General features: G+C 38.0%; 1 protein-coding gene across 10 annotated transcripts; it reads right to left on the reverse strand.

The window, feature by feature from the left end:
- Window positions 1-233: 233 nt before the first annotated feature.
- On the reverse strand, window positions 234-13,504 carry LOC116247561 (transcription factor ABORTED MICROSPORES). Of its 10 annotated transcripts, XM_050076282.1 has the most exons (10): window positions 13,145-13,483; window positions 13,001-13,027; window positions 12,727-12,878; window positions 3,735-3,929; window positions 3,556-3,634; window positions 3,403-3,471; window positions 1,575-2,345; window positions 1,049-1,342; window positions 723-899; window positions 234-638 (listed from the first exon to the last, which is right to left on the reverse strand). In XM_050076282.1, the coding sequence occupies exons 3-10, from the start codon at window positions 12,840-12,842 to the stop codon at window positions 546-548; spliced, it is 1,794 nt and encodes a 597-aa protein (XP_049932239.1). In that variant the 5' UTR covers window positions 12,843-12,878; window positions 13,001-13,027; window positions 13,145-13,483; the 3' UTR covers window positions 234-545. The 10 variants fall into 10 exon arrangements, with proteins under 10 accessions (XP_049932239.1, XP_049932238.1, XP_049932241.1 ...); XM_050076281.1 differs by lacking the exon at window positions 13,001-13,027; XM_050076284.1 differs by lacking the exons at window positions 12,727-12,878; window positions 13,001-13,027; window positions 13,145-13,483 and adding exons at window positions 4,883-5,034; window positions 5,341-5,601.
- Window positions 13,505-19,656: the final 6,152 nt, after the last annotated feature.

Here is a 19,656-nt window from a genome sequence, read left to right on the forward strand (position 1 = left end):
TTGTTTAATCAATTTAATTTCTTGTATTTTGCTTCTGTGCCAGCACTTCAGAAGGCTTTATGTTATGGCATAACCTATCACTTGAATTACTTGAAAACTGTCCTTTTAATTGAACAAACAAGGTATGTTATATCCATCAAATTATTTCGACAATCTTTGATGGATTTGGGCCTGGTCATACTAAAACTTGGGCTCACTATATATGGAGAGAGAAAGAAAGAGAGAGAGAGAGAGAGAGAGAGAGATTATGGCATCATATTACTATATTGTCAAACAGCTACAAGCTAAATCACGTCTACATGATCTATTGGGTAACAAAACCAATATTATCTGTGGCGCCACACTGCGCATGGATTGTAGGAAAGCAAGTTTGACATGGCTGAAACAGGTTCACGTTTTCATTATTCATGGGCAAGGCTATGAACTATAAAGCATTTGTTAACGATGGTACTTCTGCTTAAAACCGTCATTTTTGCTGCGTGCCGCCACCAGCAGGAATTTCAGCTGCACATTCACTGCTGGTATGTTCTGAACACGCCATGGCTTTATACCAACTCTGGCCATCCATTTAGATTACGAGTAAGCTCCAACAAGGAGTCTCTCACCTGATCTGCCTGAATTGCTTCATTGTCCCTCATCTGCAATAAAAGAAGTTGACTCCGTAAAAAAAAAAAGGCTGTGAAATGGAGGAAGTCCATGAATTGTCTGCTCTAATGATTCACCTCCACTTTGAATAGATTCAAGACGAGGCCTCTGAATGTTATTATGTTCACTGTGATGACCTCGAGCCCGAGGGAGTCCATTGCCTGCATCAACCTTGAAAACCCACCTGCTCTGTTCTCACAGAATATCTTGAGACTGAACTCATGTTCACCAACTTGTGTTACCTCCACCTGCACCTATGTAACGTTGCAGAAAACAGAAATACCGCTTGAGTTTGTAAAAAAAGAAATATTCCTGCCTGTTGCCATAACACTCAAAAAGGAATGGCACCATGTGCAATCTGAACAGTTAACAAAGACAAACACAAAAATGAAAAGGCCAATACTTCCATCTGCTGCCCTTTGTCATCTGTACTGCCACAGTCGGTGTTCTGTTTCGGGTGCTCTGTTGTTTTGGTACTGTAAGATAGCCTGGTTGCCTGATCTGCCATTCTCAGACCGTTTGAAGATTCCTCATATTCCCCTGGTCGGAAAACTCCATTTTGGTTCTCTGGTGGAGCAGAAGAATCCTTTTGTCCTCCATCTGGAATGTCCTCCAGCTCATCTTGGAGGTCTTTCACCTGCTTCTGCAATTCCTTGACATACTCTATGGCGTCCCCGAGTATTGAAGCCCTATCCATCTGAATGTGTTGAATCAAGACCATTGCATTCAATGTATAGAAGGGGCAGGGAAGAAAAAAGACAATGCGTGATCAATCATAATCTTCAATGCTGTATCAGTTTTCTGAAACATACATATTTGCTAAATACCATGCCCATCCCAGTTATTACCACTGCAAGTTCTCTAAGAGCCCAACTTGTGAAAAAGACAAGAAAAAGCCGAGTCATCAAAGGAGCAGAAATATTACTTGCCTTTGTGATTTTTGGCACAATTGAACGCAAGGTATAGAGTCTATCATTGAGCTTCTTCCTTCTCTTCCTCTCGGCTACCAAGTTCTTGGACTGATGCCTTCTGCCTCCCCTCTCCATTGCCTTCTGGTCTTCATCATCCTCATTTTGGTCACTGCAGTCTGAGATAGAGTCCGTCCTTCTCATCTCCTGCTTTATGATTTCTTTGTCCTGAAACGCGCTATCAACCGCATCAGCTGATTGCTTTTCGATCGTTTCTTCAAATATGACATCGTCCTTGGGCCTTGCTTGGCTGCTTTCAGGGATGCCAAAAACTTGAAACTGCTGCCCAAAAAAACTGAGAGGTGCTGAAGTGGACATCCTCACTTGGTCAGGCGTTGCATCCCAAGGCAAGTTCTCTGGCAGCCATTGCTGAAAGCTGGGGTAGACTTGCTGGGCCTTGAAGGCTAATGGGTTGTCCAGGAACTGCTGCTTCATCTGGTGGTGCTGCTGCTGCGCATCAGTTGATTCATCATAGTTGGCTGCTTCCCCTGCCAACACTTGAGCCAACTGATCTGCAGAGCCGTGATCGATGGGGTGAGCTTGGGCTATGGATACATCTCGAGTGCAGAAGTGGAAGCTCTGGGGAGAGGTGCTGCTGTTCCCCAAAATGGAGATGGCGGCCTGGTGGTGATCTTCATGCAGCTGTAGTGAAGAAGAGGAGGCGCAGTTTGATGCCCAGCAATCATTGAATTGTGCCATGACAAACTGAACCACGTGAGGGTCCTCAGGAACCTTTCAACAAGAATCACAAGAGAATCATTTTCCCAGCCACACTGTCGTCTCATTACCAAAAAGAAAGGAAAGAGACATGCAACCTGTCTCTCTCTCCCTCTCTCTCTCTCTCTCTCTCAATTTAAATTACTTAATGATTTTGGATAAAAGATGTTGTTGGGTTGAGTTATTTGTGGCTCACATGATCCATATCAAAAGCTATTAATTACTTAACACCTAGCATTAAGCAATAATTTGCTTCATTATATCATTTGACCAATTCAATTGTAACTCTTTTGGTCAAATTTTAAATAGTCAAGGAAGAGTGGAATCAATAAAAAATAATGTTCTTTCTCCAGCACCCAAGGGTGGGTTAAGATGGTTTTCAATTCTATTGCATGGATGTGATCTATACGGTTAAAACCTAAAATTTCATATATAATTCGATACTTTATCTTAGATGGGTAAGCAAAATTCTATAAAACTGACAAAATTTCAGGTACTTTTAGACAATTGAATTTCATCTGAAGATCTTATTTGAACACAAAAAAACGTGCTTAAAATAGATTTTTCTAAGGTTTTGATTCTTTGACTATGTAGATCACATCCTTATAGTCAAGTTTTTCTAAAAAAGGACACGAAGATTTGATTTCTAGAAAGTAATTGAACGATTTTCGTTCGATGGGATTGCAGGTGATCCTTTATCTACTCACATGCTATCAATTCCCATTATATGTCGGTCACAAGGGTGGCCCATGGTTTCTCTTATACGGGCATTGATACATATGACTTTAACAGCAACCTAATCATACTTAGTATGTATAAATGAAAAGATAAAACTACATTTGATATTGAAACTAGAAACACCTGTTTTCTATAGCCAAAACCTAGAAAACTCACATGTTCCACCTTTAAGTAACGAATAAAAATTCAAACCTCATTCTTTCTACTCAAGTTGTCTCTTTATACATGTTCCAACATTCATAATCGCCTGATTTCAGTCTACTTTCATCTCTTGCAAGAACATTTCATACAAGAGAGAGAGAGAGAGAGAGAGAGAGAGAGATTAGTCATTTACATGATTTGATATAAATAGCTCGACCAGACCAGCAGGTACTGGAACCAAAACCCTAGTTGTTGCTAGCACCTGCAACGTGATCAAACTAGCAGACTGAGTATAAAAAATGGTGCATCTGATAATTAAAAGATGAAATGTGGAAGAAGTCAATACCTCAGAAGTGACTGCAATATCTTCAATTGGGGTGATGATCCATTTGGGTTGGTTAGACAAGAAAGCTTGCCCATGAGGACTGCAAAATTATAACCATCTCACACTAGAAACAATTAGTTTTTCTTATTTATCAGTAAAAATTTTGGTAGCAACTACAATGACGGTATATGAAAAGGTACCCATAATCCAAGGGAATGGAGATGGTTAGCTCGGAGAGGAGGTCGCATGTCTTCGTTCTCATGTGCTGAAGCGACATGTCTCTGCAAGGAGCCGCGTTGCTGTTCTGATCCGTGAATGGAGAAACAGGAAACAACTGCTCACTGTTCTCTTCTTGTTCTGCTCCGCGGCAGCAACAGCCCGTCCATTCTAAGCAGCTGCACCATCAGCAATCAAAATTCAAATTTCAAACAGCACTGACGCATATGCAGGCACACCGATTCCTAAAAATATAACTAAAGAACAGGAGAAGTATTTTCACTCTGTGCGGAGCGATGGATTTATCACATGGCTTTCAAGTTATCACTTCAAAATTTTTTTCTTCGTCACCATGAATAGAGAGAGAGAGAGAGAGAGAGAGAGAGATCAATCTTGTGTTACAATCCTTCAAACCCCTTTACAACAATTAAAAGATAAATAACACATGCATGGTGAGACGGGTTTGCATTTATGATATTCATGACGAATAGAGTGGAGAAAGGATGACAGACTCTCTCTCTCTCTCTCTCCCCCCCCCCCCCTCGATATTTCAAGAAAACTCGAACACTGTGCAATTTGTGGTAAAGAGGAAGAATTCCCATATCATCTGTCTTGGGGTTGCGAGGAAGTTCAGAAACTGTACCACACATCATGGCATCATCCTTCTCCAGTGGTATCATCTCATTCATTTTCTCATCATCTCTCTTGGTCCGGTTCTTATTCAGACATCAAAGCAAGGGTGTTTTATGTGGCGAACTTGGCTCTGTTGCTTTTGGTGGCAGATTTGGATTATGATGAACAATGTTTTCTTTAGAAGGGAGGTTTATGATTTTCAAGCCTTGCTCTTTAATCTCAGAACTGTGGTCACTGGTCATTGGCATTGTGCAAGTATTTTGGAGTCTATAACTTCTGGCTAAGTTCACACATCAATTCTCTTATAAGTTGTTTAATTTTGTTCGCAAGTCCATTTCTCTTTAGACACGTCCCGTTAAATTCTTTTCATCTCTCTCTCTCTCTCTCTCTCTCTCTCTCTCTCTCTAGATATATATATATATATATATATATATATATATATATATATATATATATATATATATATATATATATATATATATATATATATATACCAGACCTTTGATCGTCGAGCAATCTCCAGTAGACGCAATACTCCCATCTTTTGTTTCCGACGAGGGGCCGCAGCCCCTCTATTGCACTCTCTGGGCAGTTAAAGCTCTTCATAATCGGCAGAAGCCGCCGACTTCACCACCCAACAAGCTGATCGGCCTGCACAAACAAAACCAAACAGAAAACACAGACAAAACTTAAGCGTAATGCTTCATACTCTTCCACTTCCATCCATGGGATCACTTGTCATTGAACATTAACAGAGAGAGAGAGAGAGAGGAGATAACCAGAGGTTTGAAGCAACGTCTTTCTCTATGATTGGTATCAGAAAGATTTGCCAACTTACATGAAAAATCAGAAAAAAGAAAAGATGGGATATGGTTTCTGATGGAATTAAGCAAGAAAGAAAAGAAGAAGAAAAGGATATCAGGGGGGAACATCTGCCAAGGGGAATGAATTTGCTACCTGAGTAGAAAGCAGACGGAGGCAGAGGCTGCGTTCTTTTATTTCTCTCTGCTGGCGATGGCTTCGGTTCAAGCACGCACACAAGCTGCTCCGTCACTATCACAGAGAGCTGTGAGCAGGAGGCAACCTGCCGCACACTGCGGAAGCATGCGCCTCCCTTCTTTTGAAGCAGATCCTTCTCTCTTTTTAGAGGATGCTCAACAACCAACCCAAATAGAGGAGGCAGCGGTCATCGCCTAACTGCACCGTATACAGATATATCCATTGCTGCCATTTTGGACGCTGAAGTCGTTCCTGTAGTCCTTCTTCCTTCTGCGTTTGCTTTTCTAGGAAATCTTTCCGCAACTCTCCTGAAGTTTTTAGTGATAGCGCAAAGGACGTCTGTGATTTTGATGTTCATAAAGATGCACCTTCGTTTTGTAATAGTTGAAAAAAGAAAACGACATACATACCAGAAAAAATGTTTTATGAAAATTAGTTAGTTCTTAAATTTGTTTACTGAATCAACTTTTCATTGCGCGTTTGGATAATAGAACCAAAACACTTTTTTTTTTTATGAATAACTCTGGGATTGAGTTAATTTTTTGACCAAAAAAGAGTTCTGCAGTGTTTCGAAAGAAAAAACATTTTTTACCTTTAAAAATGAGCTCTTATTTATATCGCAAGGAGTTTTTTTTTTTTACTTTGTAAGTCTTTTTGTTAAATATTTAATGGATAATTCTCAAGTTTTTTTTCTAAATTATATGGTAAAAATCGACTTTGGTAAAACTCAAAATGGTTAGCATAATTCAAGTGACCACACATCTAATAACTTAACTAAATTGTAGAAGAGGCCGTTCGACAAATTTTAAGGGCACCATGATGCATTTTTCAAACTTTTAAGTGGCGTAAAGATATTTTTACAAAATTTTTATTCCATTAGTAGTTGAATTTAGAGAATGCTGCAAAGTTAGAGAGATGAAAGAAACAAACACCAAGATCCAATAGAGAAGATGGACATAGAAACTTTTTTTTTTTTTTGAAAAAACGTGTATTTTATTATCGCCAAAAGTTAGGTCTAATTTTGAAATATTCATTTTATTGAGTTCTAGTTAGATATAGAAGAGACCATATAATGTGAAAAATGTGAACGTTTTGAAGTTTTGGGGATGACATCACTTACTTGAATGAACAAGTAATGCCCTGAAATTGAAGAACTATCATTTTATGGAAGTGGTTCCTAAAAAGTTGAGTAGATTTGGTCATTTTTTGGATGAAAGGGCAAGCTTCTAATTGCTCAACCATAGTGACAGAAGAAAAAAAAAAAGTGAAATATGAAAGAAATTCAAGCAAAATATTATATGACGACTTTGCCTTAACTAAATGGCGTTCGGTTACGAGTTGGTAAGACATGCTTATGGTGTGGAAGGAGATATGATTTTCTTTTCATTTATATAAAATATATATTATATTAGTACCATGTATATGTATCCATGATTTATATAGAATTGAAAGATGTATCATGATTATGTGAAGGGAATGAAACAAGGAATGCTAATAGGTAGCCATACTTTTTTTTGTTTGTTGGATTTGGATTTTATATTATCAGATCTAGATTTGGACTTGGAGTTGGATCCGAATTTTTTTAATCTGAATTTTGATCCACATACATAGTATTTGACCAATAATGTGTTGAAAGTAGTTATAGTTTAGAACCCATATTGACCAGAGATAGGGACGTCAATAGGCCGATCCGTTTTCATTGCAATATAAGGAGTAGGATTTGGATACCAGAGATCTGATCCAATCTCAGACCTGTTTAGAGTCTGGACAAATCTGACGAAGAAAATAAGATTTCAGAATACAAATTAGATCAAGGTTTTTGGAACGTACAATTTGCACCTGGGTCCATATCCAAGTCCAGTAATTCCATAAAAACCTTCATTTCCCATGTAAATCTGGATCATAAACCTCTAGTTAGGACCTGAAATCTGTTTCAAACAATCAGGTTCAAGTCCAAATCTAATTGGGGTAGTACTTGAGGAATCCTGGGTCTTATCTGGATCTGAACCCATTAACAGTGAGATTGAGTTCTACCTGCCGCTTGGTGCACACAGCACATGTATGCCAAAAGAAAAAGGGAGAGATTTTGTAAATACTTAAAAAGAGATGTTTTTTTTATTTTTTTCATTATTTTATTTTATTTTTTGTCCTTACAAAAAGTTTTTTTTTTCTATTTAACCAGAGCATTTTAATCATTAACCATAACAGCCCCTCAATGCCTTCCCGCAATTGAGATTTTAAAAAATGAGACAAATTCATGGAACATTGTAACAAGTGTTTCATAAATCAAGTTGAGACAAATTCATGGGACAATAGCAATATGTTACTGTCACCAAACGGTCTCTAAAGGGTTGGATTGTTTCATTCATCAAACAGGGCAACAATGAGAAAGACTTGGGTCGATCTCTTCACTTCATCTAAGAGGCTCAGATTCTTTTGTGATCTCATCCAATTGGTGAAACTCAGCAAGCTTGAGAAATATCATGAACTTCCGTTTGCAATTTTTTCTAGCGATGGAGAGCAAGGAAGTGCAAATCCTCAAGCTTGGGAGCTTAAGAGGAAAGCAGTAGAACCCAAGTTCACTTACCGTTTTGTTCAGATTTGTTTATTCCTTTTAGTTCATTTGCTTTATTTGCATTAAGAAAATGGATTCATGCAATAACTGCATATATGAAAATCAACACGTTAACGAACATCACTTGTTCTGTCCGAAGGCATGATGTTGACCATTTTCACTATTTTTGATTTCTTTTCTCGATATTTGTTGATGATGCAACTTAATACCTGTAGATGCACTTTCAGGATGCAACAACTGCAACAGCTTTAGCCATGAAGTTTGCGGCAGATAATAGTAATACTGCAACTTCCTAGCACCTCTGCAAATCTAAGTCCTTTAGTTTTAGAGTGGGTGGTGCTTGGGGAAAAATGCTGACTGCTGAATCTCAAGGAATCTAGAACTTGGTGTTCCTTGCAGTTGTTGATTTCAAGGAAAAGGATACGATACCAGAGTAAACTAAATCTCAACATCTCCAACGGGTTTTATTCGTATGTCTGATCTGAAAACTATTGTTCATCTTTTTGCATAACCTGCTTTTGTTAAAAATCTGATTTCAATTCCGTCCGCAAGAAGTACACAAATTTCAAACGCTTTTGTTCACGTCTGAACAAAGCAAACGGTGCCTGTCAGTGCCTGCAAATTCTCAGTCATTCAAAAGAATAGACCAATATAAATCTATAAAGCCATAAACGGTTTGTGACTTGTGAGCCTAACCAATCATCGAACTCCTCTTTATCATGTTGTTTGATCTGTGGAAAATTATTCAGTGAAAATGTTTCAGTAGAGAGGCATCTGCTCAAGGCAGACTTGTTCAAGCTATAAGTTAATAGCATCATATTACTATATTGTTAAACAGCAACATGCTAAATCACGGGTAACAACGCCAATACAAACGGTTGCAAGACACTACGCATGGATTAAGGAAAGTTTAACACTTGATTGAAAGATATTCTCGTCTCCATTATTCAAGGGCAAGGCTATGAAGCATTTCTTTATGTTTTACTTCTGCTTGAAACTGTCTTTCTTCCAATCGCCACCAAACATAGGGCAAGAATGGCAACTGCACTTTCCCTGCCTGTATGTTCTAAGCACACCATGTCTTCACACCAACTCTGGCGACCCAATAGGATAACGAGTAAGCTCCAAGAAGGACTTCCTCAACTGATCGGCCTCAATTGCTTCAGTGTCTCTCATCTGCAATAAAACAAGTTGTATGCATAAAAAACGAGCATGGTTTTGAGGAAATGGAGGAAGACCATGGATTCTCTGTTCTAATGAATCACCTCAACTTTGAACAGATACAAGACGAGGCTTCTGAACGCTATTATGTTCACTTTGATGACCTCAAGCCCGAGGGAGTCCATTGCCTGCATCAACCTTGAAAATCCACATGCTCTGTTCTCACATAAAATCTTGAGACGGAACTGATGTTCACCAACTTGGGTTACCTCCACCTGCACTTATGTAATGTTGCAGAAAACGGAAATTCTACTCGAGTAAGTAAAAGGAAACATTCCTGCCTGTTGCGATGACAGTCAAAAAGGAAAGGCACCACGTGATCAACCTGAACAAGTAACACAGACAAAGACAAAGATAGAAAGGCCAATACTTCCACCTGCTGCCCGTTGTCATCTCTACTGCCACAGTCGGCATTCTCTTTGGGGTGCCTTGTTGTTTTGGTACTGTAGAATAGCCTGGTTGCCTGATCTTCCATCCTCAGACCGTTTGAAGATTCCTCATATTCCCCTGGTCGGGAAACTCCATTTTGGTGCTCCGGTGGAGCAGAAGAATCCTTCTGTCCTCCACCTGGAATGTCCTCCAGCTTACCTTGGAGGTCTTTCACCTGCTTCTGCAACTCCTTGACGTACTCTATTGCATCCGCCAGTATCGAAGCCCCATCCATCTGAATGTGTTGAATCAAAGATCACCATGGCATTCAATGCAGAGAAGCATACAGGAATTAAAAAAGACAAGCACGATCAATCATAGTGTTTAGGGCTGTATTAGATTTCTGAAATATGCCTATTTGCTAAATACCATGCCCATTCCAGCAATCATCAGTTTCATGTTCTCTAAGAGGCCAACTTGTAAAAAAGACAAGACAGAAAAAGGCGAGTGATAAAAAAAACAGCTCATTTACTTGCCCTTGTGATTTTTGGCACAATTGAACGCAGAGTATAGAGTCTATCAGTGAGCTTCTCCCTTCTCTTCCTCTCAGCTTCCAAGTTCTTGGACTGATGCCTTCTTTCTCCTCTCTCCATCGTCTTCCGGTCTGCACCATCCTGATTTTGTTTGCTGCAGTCTGAGATAGAGTCCGTCCTTCCCATCTTCTCCTTTATGATTTTTTTGTTGGCATCGTTCTTGGGCCTTGTCTGGTTGCTTTCAGAGATGCCAAAAACTTGAAACTTCTTCCCAAGAAAACTGAAAGATGCTGAAGTGAGCAGCCTCACTTGATCAGCCGTTGCATCGCAAGGCAAGTTCTTTGGCAGCCATTCCTTGAAGCTGGTGGCTAGTGGGTTGTCCCTCCAAGGCAAATTCTCTGGCAACCATTGATCAAAGCTGGTGGCTGATGCGCTGTCCAGGAACTGCTGCTTCATCTGCTGCTGCTGCTGTTGTTGATTAGTTGGTTCATCATAATTGGCTGCTCCTTCTGCCAACAATTGAGACAAGTAACCTGCAGACCCGCGATCGATAGGGTGAGCTTGCGCTATGGATGCATCTTGAGCGCAGAAATGAAAGCTTTGTGGAGAGGTGCTGTTGCTTCCCAGTATGGAGACGGCGGCCTGGTGGTGATCTTCATGCAGCTGCGAGGAAGAGGAGGAGGCGCAGTTTGATGCCCAGCAATCCTTGAATTGTGCCATGACAAACTGAACGACGTGAGGGTCCTCAGGAACCTTTCATCAAGAATCACAAGCGAATCATTTACCAAGCCACACTGTCGACTCAGTTACCAAAAAGAAAGGAAAGAGAAAACCAACCTCTCTCTCTCTCTCTCTCTCTCTCTCTCTAAAAGCACAGTGAGTAGTCCCAGATGGGTTCGGGTGCATATGTAAGTGAATAAATATTTTGAAAACTATATACAGAAATCAATTCTTTAAGCTTTTTTTTTTCAATTCTACTGCATGGATGTGATCTATGTGGTTAAAAACCGAAAATTTCGTACTTCGCTACTTTGTCTTAGATGGGTAAACAAGTTTATATAAAACTTAAGAATTTTTGATAACTTTAGACGGTTGAATTTCATCACTAGAAAATCTTATTTGAACATAAAAGTATGTGATTAAGATTGTTCATAAGGTTTTGATTCTTTGAACCATCTACATCACATCCTTAAAGTCATGTTTTTCTAAGAAAGGACCCAAATATTTGATTTCTAGAAAGCAATTGAACAACTTTTGTTCGATGAGATTGCAGCTGATCCTTTCTCTCACATGTTACCAATTCTAATTGTACGTCACAAGGATCCCAATATTTGCTCTTATCCTTGCATACATATGACTTTAATGGCAATCTAATCAAATTTAGTATGCTTGAAAAGATAATTATAAGATAAAACTACATTTGATATTAAAACTAGGAACATACACTTTTTACAACCCAATTAAACTTATAAAAATGTGTACCCCGGCCCTATGATCCCACCTCTTAAGTAACGAGCTAAAAATTTAATCCCATTATCCTCATCCTTTCTACTCAAATTGTCTCTTTATAAATGTTCCAACATTCATAATCGCACCTTTTTTTTTGTGTCACTATTATCGTTTCCCGAAAGAACAGTTCATAGGAGAAAGAAAGAGACTAGTCATTTACATGATTTGACATGTATAGCTCGACCAGGCCAGATGGTACTGGAATCAAAACCTTAGTTGTTGCTAGCATCTGCGTGATCAAAAGATTCAAAACTAGCAAACTAAATATGAAAAGTGGTGCATGCATTATATATATATATATATATATATATATATATATAAGATGAAAAATGGAAGAAACCAACACCTTAGAATTAACAGGAAAAACTTCAATGGGGGAGATTATCCATTTGGGTTGATCAGACAAGAAAGTTAGCAGTTCAGAGAGGAGGTCGCCTGTCTTCGTTTTCGTGTGCTGAAGCGACATGTCTCTGAAAGGAGCCGCGTTGCTGTCCTGATCCATCGATGGAGAAACCGGAAATAGCTGCCCACTGTTCTCCTCTTGTTCTGCTCCGAAGCAGCAGCATTCCGTCCATTCTAAGCAGCTGCACCATCAGCAATCAAAATTTAGACTCAAAAGCATCTTTCAGGATGGCGCATATATAGACACGTATGACTGCCAAAACACAAGAATGAAGAAAGATGAGAACTATTTTGACTGTGCGTGGAGCAATGGAGTTATGACATGACTTTCAAGATATCACTTCAAAGTATCTTCTTCGTCGCCATGAGTCGTTTAGCTTGACTTTGCAAGGACTTCTCTTGCCTACTGGCAAACTTGTGAAGCATCCATGTAATTAAAACATTTCTCAAGAACACAAACTTCCAGCAGGGAGTTGGAAAATTGAAACCCAAGTGAGGAGAGAGAGGGAGAGAGGAGAATGGTAGTTTCAAGTTTCAACATTGCCAGAAAATGTGTCCAACAGGAAGTTGGAAACCAAAACAGAGTACAGATTCCCTCCACAACAGAAACACAGAATCGAGAGAGAGAGAGATCTTATGTTGCAGTCCTACAACCCCAATGTAACATGAAAATAGAGTTGGAGAAAGAAAGATTGATTCTCCTTCTCTCCCTGTATATATACGTATACGCCAGACCTTTGATCATCGAGCAATCTCCAGAAGACGCAATACTCCCATCTTTTGTTTCCGACGAGGGGCCGCAGCCTCTCTATTGCACTCTCTGGGCAGTTCAAGCTCTTCATAATCGGCATCAACCGCTGACTCCACCACCCAACAAGCTGATCAGCCTAAACAAACAAAACCAAACAGAGAACACAGACCAAACTTAAGCGCAATGCTTCATAACTCTTCCACTTCTACCCAAGGAACAGCAAGAGAGAGAGAGAGAGAGAGAGAGAGAGAGATTAACCAGAGGTCTCTGAAGCAACGTCTTTCTCTATGATTGGTACCAGAAAGTTTTACCAAGACACAAACAAATGTCAGAAAAAAGAAGAGGGGATATGATTTCAGACTGAAAGAAAAAAGGAAAAGGTGGGGGGAATGATTTTCTTACCCAAGTATCATGCAGACAGGCAGGGGCTGCTTCTTTTTTTCTCTATGCTGGTGATCGCTTCAGTTCAAGCACGCACACAAGCTGCTCTGTCACTATCACAGAGAGCTGTGAGCAGGAGGCAACCTGCCGCACACTGCGGAAGCATGCTCCTCCCCACTTTTGAAGCAAACCCTTCTCCCTTTTTAGATGATGCTCAACAACCAACCCAAATAGAGGAGGCAGCGGCCATCGTCTAATTGCTCCACAGACAGATACCCATTGATCATCATGCCATCATATTGGGCGCTGAAGTCGCTCTGTAATCCTTCTTTCTTCCTTCTGCGTGTGTTTTTTTCTGGAAAATTTTCTGAACCGCTCCTGAAGCTTTTAGTGGTAACGCAAAGGACGTTTGTGATTTTGATGTTTATTAAAGACGCACTTTCATTTTGTTATAGTTGATGAAAAAAGTGCAAGAGTTCTTACTTGAATGGTAGGGAGATTTTTTTTTTTTTTAACAAGTTTTTTGATCAATACATAATGAAAAAAAATGGTTTGCTTAATTGTAAAGAACTTTTCACGAAATTTTTATTGGGTAATCTTGAACTTTGTGAAATTTCAGGGGATCATTAGAGAGAGAGAGAGATTAATGAACAAGAGCTGTTGAATTTCTAGAAAGCACCAAGGTTGGAGAGATGTAAAAAAAGAAACAAACATGAACTTTGCAAGAATGTATTGTCACTTGTGTCTCATGAACTCATCTTAGTGTTTAATTAAGCAAGTTAACCACTCAAAATTCAAAAACCTAAGTACATTTTTCTACTCAAGTGTTCTTTTTCTATCATCAATGAAACGTTAGGTGCATTTCGAAATTTTATTTTCTTGAATTTTAGTTCATTTTTATCATCGAAATTTATAAGGACGCACTTAATGTGGGCAGTGTGTACATTTTGAAGTTTTGGAGATGAAAATCACTTGCTTCTAATGTTCAACTATAGTGAAAGAAGGAAAAAAATGTAGTGAAAAAATGAAAGATATTCAAGCAAGGTAATTTATGATGACTTAGGAGTTGGTAAGACATGCTTATGGTGTGAAAGAAGATATAAATTTGTTTTCATACATATAAATTTATTAACATATATTCATGAATCATATTGAACAGTAAGATATACTACGATTATGTGAAGGGAATCAAACAAGGTTTCATAGTTGGTAGCCATACATGTGTATTCTTATTGAATTTGGATTTTCTATTATCAGATCTGGGATTGGAGTTGGAGTTGGACCTGAATTTTGAAAACTGAATTTGGATCCCACAAGCATTAGTATCTGACTATTATGTGTTGAAAGTGGCCATAGCTAAAAATCCGTGATGACCACCCAACGGGTAAGTTACAGTATGCATAGATAGATCCATGTCCATAGATCGGATCCAGATTGGTTATCCAATAAAGCACATTAAGTTAGTGATATGGGAAAAGTTTTCAAATCTGAATAGAAAACTAAAACGGATCTGAATAGACAATGAAGCTGCCCTGTATTAGATGTCAGCCCTAAACTCAAATCTGTCTAGACAAGAAAGATTTCAATACAAATCAGATCAAGCTGAGTAAAATAAGATTTGAATACAAATTAGATCCAGGTCTTCTATATAGGGCTACACAATGAGCTGAGCCAACTCGAGCTCGACTCGAACTCGCTCGAAAAAACTTGGCTCGTGCTCAACTCGTTTATAAACGAGCCGAGTTTCGAGTTCCAGCTTACAAAGATACTCGAAACGATAAATGAATTGAGTTCGAGTTTCAAGAACTCGACTCATTTATACTCGACTCGACTCGTAAACTGGTACTCCATATAAATATTGTCAAAACCGGTTTCACAAGTTACACGAGTTAATGCATAAAGAAGTTGAATTCGAGCTCGATTTTGTGTAGTCGAGTCGAGCTCGAGCTCGAGCTTGCTATAAGGAGCTCGATTCGAGTTCGAGCCAAGCTCAAGCTCGAGCTCGAGTCGAGTTTGAGTAGAGTTCGAACTCGAGTTTTTTTAGCCAAATTGAGTTCGAGCTGGCCAAGCTTGGGCTCAACTTGGCTCGTGTGCAGCCCTACTTCTATACAACTTGCAGGTAAGACCATGAATATACAACCGTGATTTCACATGTACTTACAGGATCATAAGCCACCAGGACATGATATCAGTTTTAAACAATCAGATTCAAATCCATATCCAACTGGTAGGACTTGAGGAAGCCCGGGTCTGATCTGGATCTGATCCACAAGGTTGGTCTTTAGTTGGATTTTCATGAACATCAACTCTCTATCACTATCCCTATTAGTTTGAATCCTAAACATCAAAAGGGCATTTCTATATAAACAAATAAAAGTTAAGAGAAGCATAGTTGGTTGGGTATATATATATATATATATATATATATCCGTGTGCGTGTGCGCGCGCGCATAGGTTACTGATGGGAAAAATAACTCAACTACAAAAATGATGAGAAGTTGGAAAAATAACTCAACGGCAGCAATGAGAAGAAGTTAAAAACAGCAAAAAAAAAAAAAGGTTTTAAAAATGTGTTTAGTCGGATTTGGTAAAGAGGTTTAGACACTAATATCAATTAGATCCGAATTGGCGTTGAAATTTCATAACCAAATTCAAATTTAAATCCAACACCCGGCCGAGATCCAAAAGAGAGTCTCGATTACATATAAGTGATGGATCCTATGCTAGTAAGATCAAATTCATCGTGGAAAATAAAAGTATAAATCCAAGTTGAAATCTGAATCCAATTACGAGCCTAAAATCTAATAAATCAGAAAACTTGATTCCAATTAAATCCAGAAACTTTGTGCATCCCACCAACAAAATATAAGATCATAACATGTCCCGGCATCGGAGCAAGCTCGGTTTGATCCAAAACTCTCTCTGCTGGTTAAGGAGCATTGGCAATAAATTTTTTAAAATTTTTAAAGAAAGTGAATATGTAAACGAAAAAAATTATTGCGAAGAAATACAAACTTAAATACTTTTGTGGGTTTGTGTGGGCAATTGCACACACCTACTTCTAGCTTGAGCATGGCCCAGTTAATATAAAAATATATATATGTTTTTTAAATATAAAATCAAATTTTTTATATAAAATATATTTTTAATAATAAAATATATATTATTAATAAAAATAAAAATGATATTAAAAACTTATCGAACCAAATCAGGCCCCATCGAGCTAAGCTCGGGCTGGTTTTTTCAAACCGAAACTGTGGGCCCGATCAAACCGGGTATTAAGCGACGGATACCTGACTCGATTGGACCGAGCACTAGGTGACGGTACTGAGCCCGATGTCCACCTTTATTTACTTACCTTCGCACCTGAACGCCTCTATTTTGATGGTTGGTTGGAGCCAAGTTTTTGTTAATAAAATAAAAACAATATTAAAAACTTATTTGGCCAAATCGGGCCCTGTCGAGTTGGCTCGAGCTGGTTTTTTTGGGCCCGAACCGTGGTCCCGATAAAGTCGGATACCCGATACCTGTCGTATATCTGGCCCGATGCCGACCTCTACGTGCTCAATGCTTCTATTTTGACTGTTGGTTGGAGCCAAGTTTTTTTTTTTCTTTTATCAAATCAATGAAAATAAGCCCTTTTTACTGCCACTACATTTTAAAGGTAAGTAAAGAGCCTCAGCTTTTTAACTCTTTTATAGCCTTGTGCTCATTTTAAAGTTAAAAACTGTTCATTCCCTACCAAAAAGCAAAGTTCAAAATCGAGAGAAAAAAACACTTTAAAAACGAAATAAAGGAACGATATTTTCGATTGTGGCCTTATTTCCCTGCACTTGTGGCACCGTTTTCCATCACTACATGGCAGGCTTTATCGAAACTCGGAAAGCAGCAAATCGGGAAGGACATGTACCGGTTCCAGATGCGAATCGCTTTATAAAACGATACGGAGGATGTTGATAAAACTCGTTAACAGGTTAACACAGTTTAGAATGTACTTGAGTAGCTCTGCTCTACCATTCATATTTTGAAAAAATAAATAATCTTCAACGGTTCAATACTCGAGCTTAATCAAGTAGAGTTCAGCTAGCTCGACTCGACTCGACTAAACAAATGAGTCAAAACATCAACTCAAGCTTGACTCGCTTACTCGAACTCGAGTATTTAGCCAACCCCTTTTATATGAAGACTTTCAAGATTCATACATGACTAACTTACTGGACAGTAAAGTGGTCCAGTTTCTTTAAAGACTCGTGTTCAAATCTTGGAAGGGTCACTGTCACATTTCAGTGCGCCGGTTGATCTTACCAGAACATATTTAGCAAATCCCGACCAACTTGAGATATACAAACGCCCAACAACTTGTCCCCAATGATTTGTAAATTAATTTCGGTCCTTGGATCCAGATCTCATATGATTTGGATTCGGTTTCTGGACATTCTCAGAATTGGCCTTTTCTAGATTTCTTTCTTGGCTGGCACTTTCGTATGTGGTCCTTCTTTGTCATCAGAATCTTTTTCCAACTCAGGCCACAGAAAAAAATAAAAGAAAAAATAAAAAAGATTATGAAGGATATTGCCTACAAGGGTCCAACATGTAGGACATCGATCCATTGCTGGCATGAGAAGGGAGCAAAGGGCAAAAGGTTAAAAAGCCGCAGGTCCTTTTGATAGAAACGAATATTAGTTTTTTTTACTGTTTTTTACACAATAAAATTAGGAGTTTTATTATTAGTCTGTTTCTTTTTAAATAACAAGTAACTAAAAAAAAAATTTAAAGAAGATGAGCATATAGAAATTTTAAAAAGAAAGAAGGAGTGTTGAATAGAGGAATCCAAGCTGTTCAATTTTCAAGTTGGGGCTAATCATTTGGGCATAATTACAAAAGCAGCCTAACTTTTTGAAATTTTACTTGCATAGCAGAAGCTTGAAGTAGGGGAATTATGTAAAACTAAAGAGGCTCACAACTCACTGTATGAAAAAAAAGGCTCGAAGGCTCTCCCTATCTGCCATTCTACATGTTTGAATCGGTCCCGTGCTTCATTAAGACTTAAGTAGGGTATGGTACATCTGTCAACTTAAAGTGCCGTGATCCCACCGTTTAAAGTCTAAGAAAATAACGTTCACAAAAATCGAACCGATGACATGCTTTGTATGTTACCATATGCCCAACCAGCTATGTTATGCAGGGGTGGAGCCAACGTAGGGCTCAAACTTTTTTTTAAAAAAAAAAAGTTTGGATGTAAATTTTAGAAAATTTCACTTTTTGTATATAAAAGTTTTTAAAAAATGATATTTCAGCCCTAATCAAATTTTAGAAACTTTAATTTGGTCTTTCTAGTAAAAAAATTATGACTCCACCTATGATGCTATGCCCGTTGGATCATATTTGTGTGCTTTCTACAAAAATAAAGTGGATAATATTAGTAAGATAAGAGAATGGCATCACATGACTCTATTATCATCTGGCGACCATATCTTTACAATTGATTTAATGAAATATGAGGATATCAGATCTGATGATTTAAGGTCATACCTCCTCCTCTTTGTGCTCGGATATAAGATTTTAACTGTATGTTGGGGATTTCAAATCCTGAATTTTACGCAAGTGGTGAAATATGGTAAAATTTTATATGAGTTTCTCACGTGAGATCTGATCCGAGACTATCAAACACACGTAAAGCTTCAACAAAGAAATGAGACAATCCATGAAAAACTAACGTTTTTCTGGAAAAGGGCATCATGAGACCTCTAGTGTTTGAATTGGAAAAATGCCAAGCACTTAGTTTCAGTCGTCATAGTCACAAAAAGTGTGTTATTAAACGTTTTTTTCCACAAAAAAAACATGAAAAAAGAGAGAAAATGAAATGCTGTTTAAAACTTTAAAAATCGAAACAAAAAAAAAAAAAAAGATTTTTTAACACGGTTTTTTTAATTTTTTTACTTTTTTTAAATTTTTAAAATTTTTCATTTTGTTTTATTTTTTATTTGTTGCAAATCTATTTATCTTTTATCGTTTGTGTTATTATTTTATTTTATTTTATTTTTCACCAATTTTTAGTAATTTTTTTTAAATACTTTTTTTTTTCAAAGTCACCGTATTATATCTCTGAAAAAGTCCTCACCGTTTAAAACTCCGTAACAATTTTCCTCACCATCTAAATAAGAGTTGAGGTATGGATAAAATGTCTGTAAATTTGGTCCTCCTATTTAAGAATGAAAAGATTGAGACCCATATTTGAAATTATAATGAAAAGTTGATCCTTACCTAGAAAAGACAATGAGGTAAACAGTGAGGTTTTTTTTATAAGATTTTACGATTAAAAAAAAAAGGAATGTTCTAGGCCTTCGCTTTAAAATTTTGAAAAAAAATATCTCTAGATTTTTTTCAGATTTTACACTAAAAAAAATGAAAAGGAATGTTCTAGAGAAACCCCTTCACTTCGAAATTTTGAAAAAAATATCTCCAGATTTCTTTTGGTTTTTTTTTTCATTTTTCTTTCTTGGCCCTCTTTCTCTTTCACTTTTTTTAGTGGC

This window comes from Nymphaea colorata, chromosome 2, assembly GCF_008831285.2.
Source record: "Nymphaea colorata isolate Beijing-Zhang1983 chromosome 2, ASM883128v2, whole genome shotgun sequence".
NCBI classification, from domain to species: Eukaryota; Viridiplantae; Streptophyta; class Magnoliopsida; order Nymphaeales; family Nymphaeaceae; genus Nymphaea; species Nymphaea colorata.